Consider the following 26,153-nt stretch of genomic DNA (forward strand, 5'->3'; position numbering starts at 1 on the left):
CCAGCACCACTCCGGCCTGGTCCAGCACCACACTAGCCTGGTCCAGCACCACACCAGCCTGGTCCAGCACCACACTAGCCTGGTCCAGCACCACACCAGCCTGGTCCAGCACCACACTAACCTGGTCCAGACCAATTAACAATAACACAAATCACTCAAAAAAATAACTAAACGACCCCTCAGTGGATAGAATTGAAACCAGACATACATTGAAACATATATTTACACATATACAGAGTGGATTATTAATAATCGGAGCGTTAAATCCGCATGTACAAATCTTAGAGCAGAGAAACAAGGGAGTAATAAAAGCATTTGAGAATCAGGAGTGCCGCAAGGGGACAACCGCTTCCCGTTTTCTTCTGACCTGTGAAAATAGAGAAAACGGGAGTTAGGGTTAAGGCAGGAAAAAAAGGGAAGACTAATTTATTACCCAAGTGGGTCAAATAGGCAGTAATATATCCTAGGAATATAGAAAACGGAGAGTAATACATCCCAGAGAACATAGAAAATGGATTAATCATAATAATAATATCAATAATAATAATAGTAATTACAACAACAACAACAATAATAATAATAATAATAATAATAATAATAATAATAATAATAATAATAATAATAATAGTAATTACAATAATAATAATAATAATAATAATAATAATAATAATAATAATAATAATAGTAATTACAATAATAATAATAATAATAATAATAATAATAATAATAATAATAATAATAATAATAATAGTAATTACAATAATAATAATAATAATAATAATAATAATAATAATAATAATAATAATAATAATAATAATAATTAATAATAATAGTAATTACAATAATAATAATAATAATAATAATAATGATAATAATAATAGTAATTACAATAATAATAATAATAATAATAATAATAATAATAATAATAATAATAATAATAATAATAATAATAATTAATAATAATAGTAATTACAATAATAATAATAATAATAATAATAATAATAATAATAATAATAATAATAATAATGATAATAATAATAGTAATTACAATAATAATAATAATAATAATTATATACAGTAACGTAGAAAACGGGGGAATAACGTAACGCAGCAATAAAGAAAACGGGGATAGGAAAATGTTGTTATGATCCTCACCAAACTTATTAAAGTCACCCATGAAAAATGGGTGAAATAAGGGGAGGAGAGGGGTGAAGGGGAGGGGATTAAAGGGGGAGGGGGTTAAAGGGGGAGGGGGGTTTAATTGAATAAAGAGGTGGAATTTAATTTTGAACAGATGTTCACAGAGTACTTAATAAGTGGCTGGGTCCTCCCCTATTTTTTCTAATTTTTTTTAGGAAGGTTATTGATGGCTTGACGGGTAGGTGGGGGGTTGGGGGGTTGGGTGTTGGGGGTGTTGGGGGGTTGGGGGATTGGGGGGTTGGGGGGTGATTCTCGGGGGGGGTCAGTAGTGGAGTGTGTGTGTGTACTCACCTGATTGTGGTTGTAGGGGTCGAGACTCAGCTCCTGGCCCCGCCTCTTCACTGACCGCTACTAGGTCCTCTCTCCCCCTGCTCCATGAGCTTTATCATACCTCGCCTTAAAACTATGTATGGTTCCTGCCTTCACTATATCGCTTGCCAGACTATTCCACTTCCTGACTACTCTGTGGCTGAAGAAATACTTCCTAACATCCCTTTGACACATCTGAGTCTTCAGCTTCCAATTGTGTCCCCTTGTTTCTGTGTTCCATCTCTGTAATATCCTCTCTGTCCACCTTGTCTATTCCACGCAGTATTTTGTATGTCGTTATCATGTCTCCCCTGACCCTCCTGTCCTCCAGTGTTGTCAGACCAATATTCCTTAACCTTTCTTCATAGGACATTCCCCTGAGCTCTGGAACTAGCCTTGTTGCAAACTTTTGCACTTTCTCTAATTTCTTGACGTGTTTGACCAAGTGTGGGTTCCAAACTGGTGCTGCGTACTCCAGTATGGGTCTGACGTACACAGTGTATAAAGTCTTGAACGATTCCTTACTGAGGTACCGGAACGCTATTCTCAGGTTTGCCAGGCGCCCATATGCCGCAGCAGTTATCTGGTTAATGTGCGCTTCTGACGATGTACTCGGTATTACACTCACTCCTAGGTCTTTCTCCTTGAGTGAGGTTTGCAGCCTTTGGCCACCTAGCCTATACTCTGTCTGCGGTCTTCTTTGCCCTCCTCCGATCTTCACGACTTTGCATTTGGCGGGGTTAAATTCTAGGAGCCAGTTTCTGGGCCACACATCCAGCCTGTCCAGGTCTCTTTGTAGACCTGTCTGGTCCGTGTCTGATTTAATTCTCCTCATTAACTTCACATCATCTGCAAACAGGGACACTGTGTGTGTGTGTGTGTGTGTGTGTGTGTGTGTGTGTGTGTGTGTGTGTGTGTGTGTGTGTGTGTGTGTGTGTGTGTGTGTTTTATTTACCTTCGTCTGATGATGGGAATCGAAATCTCTTGAACCAAAAAAAAAAAAACGATAAATATTTCCATTCGTCTTTGTTTTCTAGCCAGAGGGGCCCCCCTCCCCCCACTACCCCCTCCCCCACTACCCCCTCCCCACTACCCCCTCCCCCCACTACCCCCTCCCCCACTACCCCCTCCCCCACTACCCCCTCCCCCACTACCCCCTCCCCCACTACCCCCTCCCCCCACTACCCCCTCCCCCACTACCCCCTCCCCCCCACTACCCCCTCCCCCCTCTCCAATGCTCTATCAAGCCGTCAACTCGCCCGGGTAGAGCTTGATAGAGCTCTTACACAGACTGGATCATAGACTTGACGTTGTGTCAAAGGTACTGCAGTGTACTCACACACTGTACATTGCCATGACCTACACTTACACACACACACACACACACACACACACACACACACACACACACACACACACACACACACACACACACACACACACACACACACACACACACTGCTGTATAGCCACATTAGGAGGAAGACAACAGTCAAGGACCAGGTGATAAGGCTGAGGAAAGAAGGTGGAGAACTCACAAGAAACGATCAAGAGGTATGTGAGGAGCTCAACACGAGATTTAAGGAAGTATTTACAGTAGAGACAGGAAGGACTCTGGGGGGACAGACCAGATGGGGACACCAGCAAGGAATACACCAACAAGTGTTGGACGACATACATACAGATGAGGAGGAGGTGAAGAAACTGCTAAGGGACATCGATACCTCAAAGGCAATGGGACCGGACAACATCTCCCCGTGGGTCCTTAGAGAGGGAGCAGATATGTTGTGCGTGCCACTTACCACAATCTTCAACACATCCCTGGAAACTGGGCAACTACCTGAGGTATGGAAGACGGCAAATGTAGTTCCCATTTTTAAAAAAGGAGACAGAAAAGAGGCACTAAACTATAGACCTGTGTCATTGACGTGTATAGTATGCAAAATTATGGAGAAGATTATCAGGAGGAGAGTGGTGGAGCACCTGGAACGGAACAGGAGTATAAATGCCAACCAGCACGGATTCACGGAAGGCAAATCCTGTGTCACAAACCTTCTGGAGTTTTATGATAAAATAACAGAAGTAAGACAAGAGAGAGAGGGGTGGGTTGATTGCATCTTCTTGGACTGCAAGAAGGCCTTTGACACAGTTCCTCACAAGAGATTAGTGCAGAAGCTAGAGCATCAGGCGCATATAACAGGAAGGGCACTGCAATGGATCAGAGAATACCTGACAGGGAGGCAACAACGAGTCATGGTACGTAATGATGTATCACAGTGGGCACCTGTGACGAGCGGGGTCCCACAGGGTTCGGTCCTAGGACCAGTGCTATTTTTGGTATATGTGAACGACATGACGGAAGGATTAGACTCAGAAGTGTCCCTGTTTGCAGATGATGTAAAGTTAATGAGGAGAATTAAATCTGATGAGGACCAGGCAGGACTTCAAAGAGACCTGGACAGACTGGACACCTGGTCCAGCAAATGGCTTCTCGAATTTAATCCTGCCAAATGCAAAGTCATGAAAATAGGGGAATGGCACAGAAGACCACAGACAGAGTATAGGCTAGGTGGCCAAAGACTGCAAACCTCACTCAAGGAGAAAGATCTTGGGGTGAGTATAACACCGAGCATGTCTCCGGAAGCACACATCAATCAGATAACTGCTGCAGCATATGGGCGCCTGGCAAACCTGAGAACAGCATTCCGATACCTTAGTAAGGAATCATTCAAGACACTGTACACCGTGTATGTCAGGCCCATACTGGAGTATGCAGCACCTGTTTGGAACCCGCACTTGATAAAGCACGTCAAGAAACTAGAGAAAGTACAAAGGTTTGCGACAAGGTTAGTTCCAGAGCTAAGGGGAATGTCCTATGAAGAAAGATTAAGGGAAATCGGCCTGACGACACTGGAGGACAGGAGGGTCAGGGGAGACATGATAACGACATATAAAATACTGCGTGGAATAGACAAGGTGGAAAAAGACAGGATGTTCCAGGGAGGGGACACAGAAACAAGAGGCCACAATTGGAAGTTGAAGACACAAATGAGTCAGAGAGATAGTAGGAAGTATTTCTTCAGTCATAGAGATGTAAGGCAGTGGAATAGCCTAGAAAATGACGTAGTGGAGGCAGGAACCATACACAGTTTTAAGACGAGGTTTGATAAAGCTCATGGAGCGGGGAGAGAGAGGGCCTAGTAGCAACCGGTGAAGAGGCGGGGCCAGGAGCTAGGACTCGACCCCTGCAACCACAAATAGATGAGTACACACACACACACACACAAACACACACACACAATGTACTCCCACGCATTTCCACAAATTTTCTTGTACTCCAAGTTCGTTCATGTACTCCTGTATGCTCTCGTGTCCTCCTGTATACTCTCATGAACTCGTGTGTACGCTCATGTACTCGTGTATACTGTCATGTACTCATGTATACTCTCATGTACTCGCGTATACTCTCATGTAGTCCTGTATACTCTCGTGTACTCCCGTATACTCTCATGTGCTCCTGTATACTCTCATGTACTCCTGTATACTCTCAAGTACTCGTGTGTACTCTCATGTACTCGTGTGCACTCTCATGTACGCGTGTGTACTCCACTCACCAGCGTTGTGGTAGTACTCCTGGGCGCTGAGATAGCTGCGGTTGGGTAGTTGGACCTGGGTAGCCTTGACGTGCTTGTTACCCAGAGAGGTGACGCACGACACAGTGATGACTCCTCTCTGGAAGTAGTCGTCTCGAGCCTGGAAGACCAGACCCACTGTCCTTTGGTTCACCTGACGAACGTAACTCTGGAAGGAGAAGGGAAATTGAGAGGTTAGTGAACGTAGGATGCCTGGACTGACCTCCAGAAACAAAAGTAAGGAAGTTTGTGAACGTAGGATGCCTGGACTGACCTCCAGAAACACAAGTAAGGAAGTTTGTGAACGTAGGATGCCTGGACTGACCTCCAGGAACACAAGCAAGGAGGTTTGTGAACGTAGGATGCCTGGACTGACCTCCAGGAACACAAGTAAGGAAGTTTGTGAACGTAGGATGCCTGGACTGACCTCCAGGAACACAAGTAGTGAGGTTTGTGAACGTAGGATGCCTGGACTGACCTCCAGGAACACAAAACAAGTCTAAAAAAATCCAGTGAACTGGAAAAGGCTAATGTAAAGCTTTGGAGAATAAAAATCTGGAATTAGACTGAAGAAATCTTCTTCGCAAAGTTTCCATGTATTCAGTGTTTGAAACGGAATAAAAACGGGTTGAGAAGAGTTCAATTAAATTTACTCAAACATGGAACTCGAAATAAAGTTGAGGACGTCTTTATTAACTTCAGTTTCTTTACTTCTGGAATATTTAATAAAAAGTCTTACATGAATAAGACACATGTGTAACACCTGGGAGACACAGGTGTTACACATGTGTCTTATTCATCAACTGATGGGTAATGTGAGCATATTACTCGTCAGGATTGATGGGGTGATTGATGGTCTCCAGGATAACGAACTGATTACCTCAAACTCTCTCTGATCTTCAACCTTCTTCTCTGTATCGTACTGATGAAGCCACAATAAAGACACCCAGGTGTTGCGCCACAATAAAGACACCCAGGTGTTGCGCCACAATAAAGACACCCAGGTGTTGCGCCACAATGAAGACACCCAGGTGTTGCGCCACAATAAAGACACCCAGGTGTTGCGCCACAATAAAGACACCCAGGTGTTGCGCCACAATAAAGACACCCAGGTGTTGCGCCACAATGAAGACACCCAGGTGTTGCGCCACAATGAAGACACCCAGGTGTTGCGCCACAATAAAGACACCCAGGTGTTGCGCCACAATAAAGACACCCAGGTGTTGCCAAGTGTCAAATTTATCCACTGTAATATTTTGACGATTTATTCTGTAAGATTAATTCTGGAAGGACATGGAATTGAAAGGCCCGTGAATTGAGCAATGCTCCTGGGCCGCAAATAATGGAGTAAACTTGAAAGAAAATCTTTGAGTAATTTGGTATGGTCAAATGTAGAAGGATGGGACATTGAGAGGGTCATCAGGTGAGTAATTCTCCTGTGTCGCAAAGACAGGAAGTTGAAATTGATGATTTGTCGACACAAGTCTGGTTCTGGGGAGGGGGGATGAGTTCGATCCGAGGAAGAGGATGTTAAGAACAGTTCCTGGGATCACGATCCTTTTTATCCACCTCTATCACGGCACCTCCTTCAAGGCACCTCCTTCAAGGCACCTCCATCATGGCACCTCCATCATGGCACCTCCATCAAGGTACCTCCATCAAGACACCTCCATCAAGGCACCTCCATCAAGGTACCTCCATCAAGGTACCTCCATCAAGGTACCTTCATCAAGGTACCTCCATCAAGGCACCTCCATCAAGGTACCTCCATCAAGGTACCTCCATCAAGGTACCTCCATCAAGGTACCTCCATCAAGGTACCTCCATCAAGGCACCTTCCTCAAGGCACCTCCATCAAGGCACCTCCATCAAGGTACCTCCATCAAGGTACCTCCATCAAGGCACCTCCATCAAGGCACCTCTATCAAGGTACCTCCATCAAGGTACCTCCTCCCTTCTCACGCAAGGTTACTCTCCCTTCCTCCCTTCTCACGCAAGGTTACTCTCCCTTCCTCCCTTCTCACGTAAAGTTACTCTCCCTTCCTCCCTTCTCACGCAAGGTTACTCTCCCTTCCTCCCTTCTCACGCAAGGTTACTCTCCCTTCCTCCCTTCTCATGCAAGGTTACTCTCCCTTCCTCCCTTCTCACGCAAGGTTACTCTCCCTTCCTCCCTTCTCACGCAAGGTTACTCTCCCTTCCTCCCTTCTCACGCAAGGTTACTCTCCCTTCCTCCCTTCTCACGCAAGGTTACTCTCCCTTCCTCCCTTCTCATGCAAGGTTACTCTCCCTTCCTCCCTTCTCATGCAAGGTTACTCTCCCTTCCTCCCTTCTCACGCAAGGTTACTCTCCCTTCCTCCCTTCTCACGCAAGGTTACTCTCCCTTCCTCCCTTCTCTTGCAAGGTTACTCTCCCTTCCTCCCTTCTCACGCAAGGTTACTCTCCCTTCCTCCCTTCTCATGCAAGGTTACTCTCCCTTCCTCCCTTCTCACGCAAGGTTACTCTCCCTTCCTCCCTTCTCACGCAAGGTTACTCTCCCTTCCTCCCTTCTCATGCAAGGTTACTCTCCCTTCCTCCCTTCTCACGCAAGGTTACTCTCCCTTCCTCGCTCTTTCCATACCAATTACCGCCTCTCTTATAATCCCCCTTTATCAGGGCTGTGTCGTAATTACCAACATTATCTCCTTCATTCCCTCTCTCCCTCTCTCCTTCCTTAGTGATCAACTCAACTATTGCTGCCAGTAGCTTCTCCCGTTGATTTCCTGCCCTGGGATTTGTCCATAACTTCCCTTAATTTAGAGATTGCAGAGACTAAGTAGTTCTTGTGACTCCCCTACTGCATCTGTCTCCTCCCCTAGTGTATGGAGGGGTGTTGTGGGTGATGATTGTATGTGTGGGGTGATTGTGGGGTGATGTAGGGGTGTTTGTGGGCTTATGCTGTTGTGGGTGATGATTGTATGTGTGGGGTGATGTAGGGGTGTTTGTGGGGTTATGCTGTTGTGGGTGATGATTGTATGTGTGGGGTGATTGTGGGGTGATGTAGGGGTGTTTGTGGGGTTATGCTGTTGTGGGTGATGATTGTATGTGTGGGGTGATGTAGGGGTGTTTGTGGGGTTATGCTGTTGTGGGTGATGATTGTATGTGTGGGGTGATTGTGGGGTGATGTAGGGGTGTTTGTGGGGTTATGCTGTTGTGGGTGATGATTGTATGTGTGGGGTGATGTAGGGGTGTTTGTGGGGTTATGCTGTTGTGGGTGATGATTGAATGTGTAGGGTGATGTAGGGGTGTTTGTGGGGTTATGCTGTTGTGGGTGATGATTGTATGTGTGGGGTGATTGTGGGGTGATGTAGGGGTGTTTGTGGGGTTATGCTGTTGTGGGTGATGATTGTATGTGTGGGGTGATTGTGGGGTGATGTAGGGGTGTTTGTGGGATGGTAGTGTTGTGTGTGAGATGTTAATTGTATGTACGGGGTGTGGAGAGAGCCAAGAAAAAAGTCACCACGATGATTGTTATTTCTGTATGGTGACTGTGTAAGGTTACAAGTGGTACAAGAAAGTCAAGTGGTAATACCCTGATGTGGAGTCAGCGAGGATCACTGTGCCACACAGCGAAGATGTTACCATACCAGTGTTTACAATACTGACTGACCTTACATTGTCAGATGTTGAGGAAAGTCAGGGTTTAGCGTGTAACACAGGTGATAGTGACCTTCCATTGTCAGATGTTGTAACACAGGTGATAGTGACCTTCCATTGTCAGATGTTGTAACACAGGTGATAGTAACCTTCCATTGTCAATGTTGTAACACAGGTGATAGTGACCTTCCATTGTCAGATGTTGTAACACAGGTGATAGTGACCTTCCATTGTCAGATGTTGTAACACAGGTGATAGTAACCTTCCATTGTCAATGTTTTAACACAGGTGATAGTGACCTTCCATTGTCAGATGTTGTAACACAGGTGATAGTGACCTTCCATTGTCAGATGTTGTAACATAGGTGATAGTAACCTTCCATTGTCAGATGTTGTAACACAGGTGATAGTGACCTTCCATTGTCAGATGTTGTAACACAGGTGATAGTGATCTTCCATTGTCAGATGTTGTAACACAGGTGATAGTGACCTTCCATTGTCAGATGTTGTAACACAGGTGATAGTGACCTTCCATTGTCAGATGTTGTAACACAGGTGATAGTGATCTTCCATTGTCAGATGTTGTAACACAGGTGATAGTGACCTTCCATTGTCAGATGTTGTAACACAGGTGATAGTGACCTTCCATTGTCAGATGTTGTAACACAGGTGATAGTGATCTTCCATTGTCAGATGTTGTAACACAGGTGATAGTGACCTTCCATTGTCAGATGTTGTAACACAGGTGATAGCAGTGACCTTCCATTGTCAGATGTTGTAACACAGGTGATAGTGACCTTCCATTGTCAGATGTTGTAACACAGGTGATAGTGACCTTCCATTGTCAGATGTTGTAACACAGGTGATAGCAGTGACCTTCCATTGTCAGATGTTGTAACACAGGTGATAGTGACCTTCCATTGTCAGATGTTGTAACACAGGCGATAGTGACCTTCCATTGTCAGATGTTGTAACACAGGTGATAGTGACCTTCCATTGTCAGATGTTGTAACACAGGCGATAGTGACCTTCCATTGTCAGATGTTGTAACACAGGTGATAGTGACCTTCCATTGTCAGATGTTGTAACACAGGTGATAGTGACCTTCCATTGTCAGATGTTGTAACACAGGTGATAGCAGTGACCTTCCATTGTCAGATGTAACACAGGCGATAGTGACCTTCCATTGTCAGATGTTGTAACACAGGCGATAGTGACCTTCCATTGTCAGATGTTGTAACACAGGTGATAGTGACCTTCCATTGTCAGATGTTGTAACACAGGCGATAGTGACCTTCCATTGTCAGATGTTGTAACACAGGTGATAGTGCCCTTCCATTGTCAGATGTTGTAACACAGGTGATAGCAGTGACCTTCCATTGTCAGATGTTGTAACACAGGTGATAGCAGCGGCAGTGAATATGATGTAAGTATTTCAACTCACCATCAGTTCTCCCAAGAAGAACTCAGTGATCTGATACGTGACATCAGTCAAAGTAAGCATCTGATACGTGACATCAGTCTGTCAAAGCAAACATCTGATATGTGACATCAGTCTGCCAAAGCAAACATCTGATACGTGACATCAGTTTGTCAAAGCAAACATCTGATACGCGGCATCAATCTGTCAAAGCAAACACCTGATACGCGACATCAGTCTGTCAAAGCAAACACCTGATACGCGACATCAGTCTGTCAAAGCAAACATCTGATACGTGACATCAGTCTGTCAAAGCAAACATCTGATACGTGACATCAGTCTGTCAAAGCAAACATCTGATACGTGACATCAGTCTGTCAAAGCAAACATCTGATACGTGACATCAGTCTGTCAAAGCAAACATCTGATACGTGACATCAGTCTGTCAAAGCAAACATCTGATACGTGACATCAGTCTGTCAAAGCAAACATCTGATACGTGACATCAGTCTGTCAAAGCAAACATCTGATACGTGACATCAGTCTGTCAAAGCGAACATCTGATACGTGACATCAGTCTGTCAAAACAAACATCTGATACGTGACATCAGTCTGTCAAAGCGAACATCTGATACGTGACATCAGTCTGTCAAAGCGAACATCTGATACGTGACATCAGTCTGTCAAAACAAACATCTGATACGTGACATCAGTCTGTCAAAGCGAACATCTGATACGTGACATCAGTCTGTCAAAACAAACATCTGATACGTGACATCAGTCTGTCATAGCAAACATCTGATACGTGACATCAGTTTGTCAAAGCAAACATCTGATACGTGACATCAGTCTGTCAAAGCAAACATCTGATACGTGACATCAGTCTGTCAAAGCAAACATCTGATACGTGACATCAGTCTGTCAAAGCAAACATCTGATACGTGACATCAGTCTGTCAAAGCAAACATCTGATACGTGACATCAATCTGTCAAAGCAAACATCTGATACGCGACATCAGTCTGTCAAAGCAAACATCTGATACGTGACATCAGTCTGTCAAAGCAAACATCTGATACGTGACATCAATCTGTCAAAGCAAACATCTGATACGTGACATCAGTCTGTCAAAGCAAACATCTGATACGTGACATCAATCTGTCAAAGCAAACATCTGATACGTGACATCAATCTGTCAAAGCAAACATCTGATACGCGACATCAGTCTGTCAAAGCAAACATCTGATACGTGACATCAGTCTGTCAAAGCAAACATCTGATACGTGACATCAGTCTGTCAAAGCAAACATCTGATACGTGACATCAGTCTGTCAAAGCAAACATCTGATACGTGACTTCAATCTGTCAAAGCAAACATCTGATACGTGACATCCAGACTTCAAGAAGATAACTGTCTATAACAAGAAATTAAGATAACAGTTTATTAGACAAGACAGGTTGAACTCCTTCCTTGCTTCAACCAGTACTGCAATAACATCCCTGGACTTAAATATCTGCAATAACTTGTATACTGCAATAACATCCCTGGACTTAAATATCTGCAATAACTTGTATACTGCAATAACATTCCTGGACTTAAATATCTGCAATAACTTGTATACTGCAATAACATTCCTGGACTTAAATATCTGCAATAACTTGTACACTGCAATAACATTCCTGGACTTAAATATCTGCAATAACTTGTACACTGCAATAACATTCCTGGACTTAAATATCTGCAATAACTTGTATACTGCAATAACATTCCTGGACTTAAATATCTGCAATAACTTGTATACTGCAATAACATCCCTGGACTTAAATATCTGCAATAACTTGTATACTGCAATAACATTCCTGGACTTAAATATCTGCAATAACTTGTATACTGCAATAACATTCCTGGACTTAAATATCTGCAATAACTTGTATACTGCAATAACATTCCTGGACTTAAATATCTGCAATAACTTGTATACTGCAATAACATTCCTGGACTTAAATATCTGCAATAACTTGTACACTGCAATAACATTCCTGGACTTAAATATCTGCAATAACTTGTATACTGCAATAACATTCCTGGACTTAAATATCTGCAATAATTGTACACTGCAATAACATTCCTGGACTTAAATATCTGCAATAACTTGTATACTGCAATAACATTCCTGGACTTAAATATCTGCAATAACTTGTACACTGCAATAACATTCCTGGACTTAAATATCTGCAATAACTTGTACACTGCAATAACATTCCTGGACTTAAATATCTGCAATAACTTGTACACTGCAATAACATTCCTGGACTTAAATATCTGCAATAACTTGTACACTGCAATAACATTCCTGGACTTAAATATCTGCAATAACTTGTATACTGCAATAACATTCCTGGACTTAAATATCTGCAATAACTTGTATACTGCAATAACATTCCTGGACTTAAATATCTGCAATAACTTGTATACTGCAATAACATTCCTGGACTTAAATATCTGCAATAACTTGTATACTGCAATAACATTCCTGGACTTAAATATCTGCAATAACTTGTACACTGCAATAACATTCCTGGACTTAAATATCTGCAATAACTTGTATACTGCAATAACATTCCTGGACTTAAATATCTGCAATAACTTGTATACTGCAATAACATTCCTGGACTTAAATATCTGCAATAACTTGTATACTGCAATAACATTCCTGGACTTAAATATCTGCAATAACTTGTATACTGGAATAACATTCCTGGACTTAAATATCTGCAATAACTTGTATACTGCAATAACATTCCTGGACTTAAATATCTGCAATAACTTGTACACTGCAATAACATTCCTGGACTTAAATATCTGCAATAACTTGTATACTGCAATAACATTCCTGGACTTAAATATCTGCAATAACTTGTATACTGCAATAACATTCCTGGACTTAAATATCTGCAATAACTTGTACACTGCAATAACATTCCTGGACTTAAATATCTGCAATAACTTGTATACTGCAATAGCATCCCTGGACTTAAATATCTGCAATAACTTGTACACTGCAATAACATCCCTGGACTTAAGTATCTGTAATAACTTGTATACTGCAATAACATCCCTGGACTTAAATATCTGCAATAACTTGTATACTGCAATAACATCCATGGACTTAAATATCTGCAATAACTTGTATACTGCAATAACATTCCTGGACTTAAATATCTGCAATAACTTGTATACTGCAATAACATTCCTGGACTTAAATATCTGCAATAACTTGTACACTGCAATAACATACCTGGACTTAAATATCTGCAATAACATTCCTGGACTTAAATATCTGCAATAACTTGTATACTGCAATAACATCCCTGGACTTAAATATCTGCAATAACTTGTATACTGCAATAACATCCCTGGACTTATATATCTGCAATAACATCCCTGGACTTAAATATCTGCAATAACATACCTGGACTTAAATTTCTGCAATAACATCCCTGGACTTAAATATCTGCAATAACATTCCTGGACTTAAATATCTGCAATAACTTGTATACTGCAATAACATCCCTGGACTTAAATATCTGCAATAACTTGTACACTGCAATAACATTCCTGGACTTAAATATCTGCAATAACTTGTACACTGCAATAACATTCCTGGACTTAAATATCTGCAATAACTTGTACACTGCAATAACATACCTGGACTTAAATATCTGCAATAACATTCCTGGACTTAAATATCTGCAATAACTTGTATACTGCAATAACATCCCTGGACTTAAATATCTGCAATAACTTGTATACTGCAATAACATCCCTGGACTTAAATATCTGCAATAACATCCCTGGACTTAAATATCTGCAATAACATACCTGGACTTAAATTTCTGCAATAACATCCCTGGACTTAAATATCTGCAATAACATTCCTGGACTTAAATATCTGCAATAACTTGTATACTGCAATAACATCCCTGGACTTAAATATCTGCAATAACTTGTACACTGCAATAACATTCCTGGACTTAAATATCTGCAATAACTTGTACACTGCAATAACATTCCTGGACTTAAATATCTGCAATAACTTGTACACTGCAATAACATTCCTGGACTTAAATATCTGCAATAACATCCCTGGACTTAAATATCTGCAATAACTTGTATACTGCAATAACATTCCTGGACTTAAATATCTGCAATAACATCCCTGGACTTAAATATCTGCAATAACTTGTATATTGCAATAACATTCCTGGATTCCTTCTTCCAGTGAGACTTGAATAACGACCAGGTGATTGATGGTTATTTATAAACAACTCCACTAGAAGCTTGAAATATGTTATTGCACAATGGTAACCAATATGCAACACTTGCAATTGCTCACTCAACAAAACTGTGTTGATGATCAACACAGAACAAAATGGTACTAACAATGTAATCATTTAAAGTAATTATTGATCTCAGAATTACCTTATTATCTTAATCTGTTATTAAATAGAATTAAATGCTTATATTTATTACATAATCTGACTTTTGCATCGTCTAAAAAAATTATTAGTCCCGCCTGATCAATATATTACTAGTCCCGCCTGATCAATATATTACTAGTCCCGCCTGATCAATATATTACTAGTCCCGCCTGATCAATATATTACTAGTCCCGCCTGATCAATATATTACTAGTCCCGCCTGATCAATATATTACTAGTCCCGCCTGATCAATATATTACTAGTCCCGCCTGATTAATATATTACTAGTCCCGCCTGATCAATATATTACTAGTCCCGCCTGATCAATATATTACTAGTCCCGCCTGATCAATATATTACTAGTCCCGCCTGATTAATATATTACTAGTCCCGCCTGATTAATATATTACTAGTCCCGCCTGATCAAAATATTACTAGTCCCGCCTGATCAATATATTACTAGTCCCGCCTGATCAATATATTACTAGTCCCGCCTGATTAATATATTACTAGTCCCGCCTGATCAATATATTACTAGTCCCGCCTGATCAATATATTACTAGTCCCGCCTGATCAATATATTACTAGTCCCGCCTGATCAATATATTACTAGTCCCGCCTGATCAATATATTACTAGTCCCGCCTGATCAATATATTACTAGTCCCGCCTGATTAATATATTACTAGTCCCGCCTGATCAATATATTACTAGTCCCGCCTGATCAATATATTACTAGTCCCGCCTGATCAATATATTACTAGTCCCGCCTGATCAATATATTACTAGTCCCGCCTGATCAATATATTACTAGTCCCGCCTGATCAATATATTACTAGTCCCGCCTGATCAATATATTACTAGTCCCGCCTGATCAATATATTACTAGCCCGCCTGATCAATATATTACTAGTCCCGCCTGATCAATATATTACTAGTCCTGCCTGATCAATATATTACTAGTCCCGCCTGATCAATATATTACTAGTCCCGCCTGATCAATATATTACTAGTCTCGCCTGATCAATATATTACTAGTCCCGCCTGATTAATATATTACTAGTCCTGCCTGATCAATATATTACTAGTCCCGCCTGATCAATATATTACTAGTCCTGCCTGATCAATATATTACTAGTCCCGCCTGATCAATATATTACTAGTCCCGCCTGATCAATATATTACTAGTCCCGCCTGATTAATATATTACTAGTCCTGCCTGATCAATATATTACTAGTCCCGCCTGATCAATATATTACTAGTCTCGCCTGATCAATATATTACTAGTCTCGCCTGATCAATATATTACTAGTCCCGCCTGATTAATATATTACTAGTCTCGCCTGATCAATATATTACTAGTCCCGCCTGATTAATATATTACTAGTCTCGCCTGATCAATATATTACTAGTCCCGCCTGATCAATATATTACTAGTCTCGCCTGATCAATATATTACTAGTCTCGCCTGATCAATATATTACTAGTCCCGCCTGATTAATATATTACTAGTCCCGCCTGATTAATATATTACTAGTCCTGCCTGATCAATATATTACTAGTCCCGCCTGATCAATATATTACTAGTCTCGCCTGATCAATATATTACTAGTCTCGCCTGATCAATATATTACTAGTCCCGCCTGATTAATATATTACTAGTCTCGCCTGATCAATATATTACTAGTCCCGCCTGATTAATATATTACTAGTCTCGCCTGATCAATATATTACTAGTCCCGCCTGATCAATATATTAATAGTCTCGCCTGATCAATATATTACTAGTCCCGCCTGATCAATATATTACTAGTCTCGCCTGATCAATATATTACTAGTCTCGCCTGATCAATATATTACTAGTCTCGCCTGATCAATATATTACTAGTCCTGCCTGATCAATATATTACTAGTCCCGCCTGATCAATATATTACTAGTCTCGCCTGATCAATATATTACTAGTCTCGCCTGATCAATATATTACTAGTCCCGCCTGATTAATATATTACTAGTCCTGCCTGATCAATATATTACTAGTCCCGCCTGATCAGTATATTACTAGTCCTGCCTGATCAATATATTACTAGTCCCGCCTGATCAATATATTACTAGTCCCGCCTGATTAATATATTACTAGTCCTGCCTGATCAATATATTACTAGTCCCGCCTGATCAATATATTACTAGTCTCGCCTGATCAATATATTACTAGTCCCGCCTGATCAATATATTACTAGTCCCGCCTGATCAATATATTACTAGTCCCGCCTGATTAATATATTACTAGTCCCGCCTGATCAATATATTACTAGTCCCGCCTGATTAATATATTACTAGTCCCGCCTGATCAATATATTACTAGTCCCGCCTGATCAATATATTACTAGTCCCGCCTGATCAATATATTACTAGTCCCGCCTGATCAATATATTACTAGTCCCGCCTGATCAATATATTACTAGTCCCGCCTGATCAATATATTACTAGTCCCGCCTGATCAATATATTACTAGTCCCGCCTGATTAATATATTACTAGTCCCGCCTGATCAATATATTACTAGTCCCGCCTGATTAATATATTACTAGTCCTGCCTGATTAATATATTACTAGTCCCGCCTGATCAATATATTACTAGTTCCGCCTGATTAATATATTACTAGTCCCGGCTGATCAATATATTACTAGTTCCGCCTGATTAATATATTACTAGTCCCGCCTGATCAATATATTACTAGTTCCGCCTGATTAATATATTACTAGTCCCGGCTGATCAATATATTACTAGTTCCGCCTGATTAATATATTACTAGTCCCGGCTGATCAATATATTACTAGTTCCGCCTGATTAATATATTACTAGTCCCGCCTGATCAATATATTACTAGTCCCGCCTGATCAATATATTACTAGTCCCGCCTGATTAATATATTACTAGTCCCGCCTGATCAATATATTACTAGTTACGCCTGATTAATATATTACTAGTCCCGCCTGATTAATATATTACTAGTCCCGCCTGATCAATATATTACTAGTCCCGCCTGATCAATATATTACTAGTCCCGCCTGATCAATATATTACTAGTCCCGCCTGATCAATATATTACTAGTCCCGCGTGATCAATATATTACTAGTCCCGCCTGATCAATATATTACTAGTCCCGCGTGATCAATATATTACTAGTCCCGCCTGATCAATATATTACTAGTCCCGCCTGATCAATATATTACTAGTCCCGCCTGATCAATATATTACTAGTCCCGCCTGATCAATATATTACTAGTCCCGCCTGATCAATATATTACTAGTCCCGCCTGATCAATATATTACTAGTCCCGCCTGATCAATATATTACTAGTCCCGCCTGATCAATATATTACTAGTCCCGCGTGATCAATATATTACTAGTCCCGCCTGATCAATATATTACTAGTCCCGCCTGATCAATATATTACTAGTCCTGCCTGATCAATATATTACTAGTCCCGCGTGATCAATATATTACTAGTCCCGCCTGATCAATATATTACTAGTCCCGCGTGATCAATATATTACTAGTCCCGCCTGATCAATATATTACTAGTCCCGCCTGATCAATATATTACTAGTCCCGCCTGATCAATATATTACTAGTCCCGCCTGATCAATATATTACTAGTCCCGCCTGATCAATATATTACTAGTCCCGCCTGATCAATATATTACTAGTCCCACCTGATCAATATATTACTAGTCCCGCCTGATCAATATATTACTAGTCCCGCGTGATCAATATATTACTAGTCCCGCCTGATCAATATATTACTAGTCCCGCCTGATCAATATATTACTAGTCCCGCCTGATCAATATATTACTAGTCCCGCCTGATCAATATATTACTAGTCCCGCCTGATCAATATATTACTAGTCCCGCCTGATTAATATATTACTAGTCCTGCCTGATCAATATATTACTAGTCCCGCCTGATCAATATATTACTAGTCTCGCCTGATCAATATATTACTAGTCCCGCCTGATCAATATATTACTAGTCCCGCCTGATCAATATATTACTAGTCCCGCCTGATTAATATATTACTAGTCGCGCCTGATCAATATCTTACTAGTCCCGCCTGATTAATATATTACTAGTCCCGCCTGATCAATATATTACTAGTCCCGCCTGATCAATATATTACTAGTCCCGCCTGATCAATATATTACTAGTCCCGCCTGATCAATATATTACTAGTCCCGCCTGATCAATATATTACTAGTCCCGCCTGATCAATATATTACTAGTCCCGCCTGATCAATATATTACTAGTCCCGCCTGATCAATATATTACTAGTCCCTCCTGATTAATATATTACTAGTCCCGCCTGATCAATATATTACTAGTCCCGCCTGATTAATATAATACTAGTCCTGCCTGATTAATATATTACTAGTCCCGCCTGATCAATATATTACTAGTTCCGCCTGATTAATATATTACTAGTCCCGGCTGATCAATATATTACTAGTTCCGCCTGATTAATATATTACTAGTCCCGCCTGATCAATATATTACTAGTTCCGCCTGATTAATATATTACTAGTCCCGGCTGATCAATATATTACTAGTTCCGCCTGATTAATATATTACTAGTCCCGGCTGATCAATATATTACTAGTTCCGCCTGATTAATATATTACTAGTCCCGCCTGATCAATATATTACTAGTCCCGCCTGATCAATATATTACTAGTCCCGCCTGATTAATATATTACTAGTCCCGCCTGATCAATATATTACTAGTTACGCCTGATTAATATATTACTAGTCCCGCCTGATTAATATATTACTAGTCCCGCCTGATCAATATATTACTAGTCCCGCCTGATCAATATATTACTAGTCCCGCCTGATCAATATATTACTAGTCCCGCCTGATCAATATATTACTAGTCCCGCGTGATCAATATATTACTAGTCCCGCCTGATCAATATATTACTAGTCCCGCGTGATCAATATATTACTAGTCCCGCCTGATCAATATATTACTAGTCCCGCCTGATCAATATATTACTAGTCCCGCCTGATCAATATATTACTAGTCCCGCCTGATCAATATATTACTAGTCCCGCCTGATCAATATATTACTAGTCCCGCCTGATCAATATATTACTAGTCCCGCCTGATCAATATATTACTAGTCCCGCCTGATCAATATATTACTAGTCCCGCGTGATCAATATATTACTAGTCCCGCCTGATCAATATATTACTAGTCCCGCCTGATCAATATATTACTAGTCCTGCCTGATCAATATATTACTAGTCCCGCGTGATCAATATATTACTAGTCCCGCCTGATCAATATATTACTAGTCCCGCGTGATCAATATATTACTAGTCCCGCCTGATCAATATATTACTAGTCCCGCCTGATCAATATATTACTAGTCCCGCCTGATCAATATATTACTAGTCCCGCCTGATCAATATATTACTAGTCCCGCCTGATCAATATATTACTAGTCCCGCCTGATCAATATATTACTAGTCCCGCCTGATCAATATATTACTAGTCCCGCCTGATCAATATATTACTAGTCCCGCGTGATCAATATATTACTAGTCCCGCCTGATCAATATATTACTAGTCCCGCCTGATCAATATATTACTAGTCCCGCCTGATCAATATATTACTAGTCCCGCCTGATCAATATATTACTAGTCCCGCCTGATCAATATATTACTAGTCCCGCCTGATCAATATATTACTAGTCCCGCCTGATCAATATATTACTAGTCCCGCGTGATCAATATATTACTAGTCCCGCCTGATCAATATATTACTAGTCCCGCCTGATCAATATATTACTAGTCCCGCCTGATCAATATATTACTAGTCCCGCCTGATTAATATATTACTAGTCCCGCCTGATCAATATATTACTAGTCCCGCGTGATCAATATATTACTAGTCCCGCCTGATCAATATATTACTAGTCCCGCCTGATCAATATATTACTAGTCCCGCCTGATCAATATATTACTAGTCCCGCCTGATCAATATATTACTAGTCCCGCCTGATTAATATATTACTAGTCCCGCCTGATCAATATATTACTAGTCCCGCTTGATCAATATATTACTAGTCCCGCCTGATCAATATATTACTAGTCCCGCCTGATCAATATATTACTAGTCCCGCCTGATCAATATATTACTAGTCCCGCCTGATCAATATATTACTAGTCCCACCTGATCAATATATTACTAGTCCCACCTGATCAATATATTACTAGTCCCGTCTGATCAATATATTACTAGTCCCGCCTGATTAATATATTACTAGTCCCGCCTGATCAATATATTACTAGTCCCGCCTGATCAATATATTACTAGTCCCGCCTGATCAATATATTACTAGTCCCGCCTGATCAATATATTACTAGTCCCACCTGATCAATATATTACTAGTCCCACCTGATCAATATATTACTAGTTCCACCTGATCAATATATTACTAGTCCCGTCTGATCAATATATTACTAGTCCCGCCTGATTAATATATTACTAGTCCCGCCTGATCAATATATTACTAGTCCCGCCTGATCAATATATTACTAGTCCCGCCTGATCAATATATTACTAGTCCCGCCTGATCAATATATTACTAGTCCCGCCTGATCAATATATTACTAGTCCCGAGTGATCAATATATTACTAGTCCCGCCTGATTAATATATTACTAGTCCCGCCTGATCAATATATTACTAGTCCCGCCTGATCAATATATTACTAGTCCCGTCTGATCAATATATTACTAGTCCCGCCTGATTAATATATTACTAGTCCCGCCTGATCAATATATTACTAGTCCCGCCTGATCAATATATTACTAGTCCCGCCTGATCAATATATTACTAGTCCCGTCTGATCAATATATTACTAGTCCCGCCTGATTAATATATTACTAGTCCCGCCTGATCAATATATTACTAGTCCCGCCTGATCAATATATTACTAGTCCCCCCTGATCAATATATTTCTAGTCCCGCCTGATCAATATATTACTGGTCCCGCCTGATCAATATATTACTAGTCCCGCCTGATCAATATATTACTAGTCCCGCCTGATCAATATATTACTAGTCCCTCCTGATCAATATATTACTAGTCCCGCCTGATTAATATATTACTAGTACCGCCTGATCAATATATTACTAGTCCCGCCTGATTAATATATTACTAGTCCCGCCTGATCAATATATTACTAGTCCCGCCTGATCAATATATTGCTAGTCCCGCCTGATTAATATATTACTAGTCCCGCCTGATTAATATATTACTAGTCCCGCCTGATTAATATATTACTAGTCCCGCCTGATTAATATATTACTAGTCCCGCTTGATCAATATATTACTTGTCCCGCCTGATTAATATATTACTAGTCCCGCCTGATTAATATATTACTAGTCCCACATGATTAATATATTACTAGTCCCGCCTGATTAATATATTACTAGTCCCGCTTGATCAATATATTACTAGTCCCGCCTGATTAATATATTACTAGTCCCGCCTGATTAATATATTACTAGTCCCGCCTGATTAATATATTACTAGTCCCGCCTGATTAATATATTACTAGTCCCGCCTGATTAATATATTACTAGTCCCGCCTGATTAATATATTACTAGTCCCGCCTGATTAATATATTACTAGTCCCGCTTGATCAATATATTACTAGTCCCGCCTGATTAATATATTACTAGTCCCGCCTGATTAATATATTACTAGTTCCGCCTGATTAATATATTACTAGTCCCGCCTGATTAATATATTACTAGTCCCGCTTGATCAATATATTACTAGTCCCGCCTGATTAATATATTACTAGTCCCGCCTGATCAATATATTACTAGTCCCGCCTGATTAATATATTACTAGTCCCGCCTGATTAATATATTACTAGTCCCGCTTGATCAATATATTACTAGTCCCGCCTGATTAATATATTACTAGTCCCGCCTGATCAATATATTACTAGTCCCGCCTGATCAATATATTACTAGTCCCGCTTGATCAATATATTACTAGTCCCGCCTGATTAATATATTACTAGTCCCGCCTGATTAATATATTACTAGTCCCGCCTGATTAATATATTACTAGTCCCGCTTGATCAATATATTACTAGTCCCGCCTGATTAATATATTACTAGTCCCGCCTGATTAATATATTACTAGTCCCGCCTGATTAATATATTACTAGTCCCGCTTGATCAATATATTACTAGTCCCGCCTGATTAATATATTACTAGTCCCGCCTGATCAATATATTACTAGTCCCGCCTGATTAATATATTACTAGTCCCGCCTGATCAATATAGTACTAGTCCCGCCTGATCAATATATTACTAGTCCCGCCTGATCAATATATTACTAGTCCCGCCTGATCAATATATTACTAGTCCCGCCTGATTAATATATTACTAGTCCCGCCTGATTAATATATTACTAGTCCCGCCTGATTAATATATTACTAGTCCCGCCTGATCAATATATTACTAGTCCCGCCTGATTAATATATTACTAGTCCCGCCTGATCAATATATTACTAGTCCCGCCTGATCAATATATTACTAGTCCCGCCTGATCAATATATTACTAGTCCCGCCTGATCAATATATTACTAGTCCCGCCTGATTAATATATTACTAGTCCCGCCTGATCAATATATTACTAGTCCCGCCTGATCAATATATTACTAGTCCCGCCTGATCAATATATTACTAGTCCCGCCTGATCAATATATTACTAGTCCCGCCTGATTAATATATTACTAGTCCCGCCTGATCAATATATTACTAGTCCCGCCTGATCAATATATTACTAGTCCCGCGTGATCAATATATTACTAGTCCCGCCTGATCAATATATTACTAGTCCCGCCTGATCAATATATTACTAGTCCCGCCTGATCAATATATTACTAGTCCCGCCTGATCAATATATTACTAGTCCCGCCTGATTAATATATTACTAGTCCCGCCTGATTAATATATTACTAGTCCCGCCTGATCAATATATTACTAGTCCCGCCTGATCAATATATTACTAGTTCCGCCTGATTAATATATTACTAGTCCCGCCTGATTAATATATTACTAGTCCCGCCTGATTAATATATTACTAGTCCCGCCTGATCAATATATTACTAGTCCCGCCTGATTAATATATTACTAGTCCCGCCTGATCAATATATTACTAGTCCCGCCTGATCAATATATTACTAGTCCCGCCTGATCAATATATTACTAGTCCCGCCTGATCAATATATTACTAGTCCCGCCTGATCAATATATTACTAGTCCCGCCTGATTAATATATTACTAGTCCCGGCTGATTAATATATTACTAGTCCCGCCTGATTAATATATTACTAGTCCCGCCTGATCAATATATTACTAGTCCCGCCTGATCAATATATTACTAGTCCCGCCTGATCAATATATTACTAGTCCCGCTTGATCAATATATTACTAGTCCCGCCTGATCAATATATTACTAGTCCCGCCTGATTAATATATTACTAGTCCCGCCTGATCAATATATTACTAGTCCCGCCTGATCAATATATTACTAGTCCCGCGTGATCAATATATTACTAGTCCCGCCTGATCAATATATTACTAGTCCCGCCTGATCAATATATTACTAGTCCCGCGTGATGAATATATTAGTAGTCCCGCCTGATCAATATATTACTAGTCCCGCCTGATCAATATATTACTAGTCCCGCCTGATCAATATATTACTAGTCCCGCCTGATTAATATATTACTAGTCCCGCCTGATTAATATATTACTAGTCCCGCCTGATTAATATATTACTAGTCCCGCCTGATCAATATATTACTAGTCCCGCCTGATTAATATATTACTAGTCCCGCCTGATTAATATATTACTAGTCCCGCCTGATCAATATATTACTAGTCCCGCTTGATTAATATATTACTAGTCCCGCCTGATTAATATATTACTGGGCCCGCCTGATCAATATATTACTAGTCCCGCCTGATTAATATATTACTAGTCCCGCCTGATTAATATATTACTAGTCCCGCCTGATCAATATATTACTAGTCCCGCCTGATTAATATATTACTAGTCCCGCCTGATTAATATATTACTAGTCCCGCCTGATCAATATATTACTAGTCCCGCCTGATCAATATATTACTAGTCCCGCCTGATTAATATATTACTAGTCCCGCCTGATCAATATATTACTAGTCCCGCCTGATTAATATATTACTAGTCCCGCCTGATCAATATATTACTAGTCCCGCCTGATCAATATATTACTAGTCCCGCCTGATCAATGGAGAATCAAATTGATCATAAACTAGTGCCAGATAAGCACCTCAAAATTACCCTAAAATCACTGCAATATCAGTGACCAAAAAATAATAATAATAATAATAATAATAATTATTATTATTATTATTATTATTATTATTATTATTATTATTATTATTATTATTATTATTATTATTATTATTATTGTTGTTATTATTATTATTATTATTATTATTATTATTATTATTATTGTTATTATTATTATTATTATTATTATTATTATTATTATTATTATTATTATTATTATTACTGGTAGCAGTAGTAACTTATAGAGTGAGCTGGTACTTACAGAATGAGCTGGAACTTACAGAGTGAGCTGGAACTTACAGAGTGAACTGGAACTTACAGAATGAACTGGAACTTACAGAGTGAGCTGGAACTTACAGAGTGAGCTGGAACTTACAGAGTGAGCTGGAACTTATTGAGTGAGCTGGAACTTACAGAGTGAGCTGGAACTTACAGAGTGAGCTGGAACTTACAGAGTGAGCTGGAACTTACAGAGTGAGCTGGAACTTACAGAGTGAGCTGGAACTTATTGAGTGAGCTGGAACTTACAGAGTGAGCTGGAACTTACAGAGTGAGCTGGAACTTACAGAGTGAGCTGGAACTTACAGAGTGAGCTGAAACTTACAGAGTGAGCTGGAACTTATAGAGTGAGCTGGAACTTACAGAGTGAGCTGGAACTTACAGAGTGAGCTGGAACTTACAGACTGAGCTGGAACTTACAGAGTGAGCTGGAACTTACAGAGTGAGCTGGAACTTATAGAGTGAGCTGGAACTTACAAAGTCAGCTGGAACTTACAGAGTGAGCTGGAACTTACAGAGTGAGCTGGAACTTACAGAGTGAGCTGGAACTTACAGAATGAGCTGGAACTTACAGAGTGAGCTGGAACTTACAGAGTGAGCTGGGACTTACAGAGTGAGCTGGAACTTACAGAATGAGCTGGAACTTACAGAGTGAGCTGGAACTTACAGAGTGAGCTGGAACTTACAGAGTGAGCTGGAACTTACAGAGTGAGCTGGAACTTACAGAATGAGATGGAACTTACAGAGTGAGCTGGAACTT

At 40.2% G+C, this 26,153-nt stretch overlaps 1 protein-coding gene across 1 annotated transcript in view; it reads right to left on the reverse strand.

Annotated features, from left to right (window-relative positions):
* Positions 1-205: 205 nt before the first annotated feature.
* LOC128703709 (uncharacterized) overlaps positions 206-26,153 on the reverse strand; it is a 26,944-nt gene continuing 996 nt past the window's right edge. Inside the window, exons 2-3 of the mRNA XM_070080742.1 lie at positions 5,124-5,310; positions 206-367 (exon numbers count right to left, since the gene is read on the reverse strand). Coding sequence (XP_069936843.1) covers positions 282-367; positions 5,124-5,310 — 273 coding nt within the window. The 3' untranslated portion in view covers positions 206-281. The remainder of the gene's footprint in view (positions 368-5,123; positions 5,311-26,153) is intronic.

This window comes from Cherax quadricarinatus, unplaced genomic scaffold (assembly GCF_038502225.1).
Source record: "Cherax quadricarinatus isolate ZL_2023a unplaced genomic scaffold, ASM3850222v1 Contig900, whole genome shotgun sequence".
In the NCBI taxonomy this organism is placed as follows: domain Eukaryota; kingdom Metazoa; phylum Arthropoda; class Malacostraca; order Decapoda; family Parastacidae; genus Cherax; species Cherax quadricarinatus.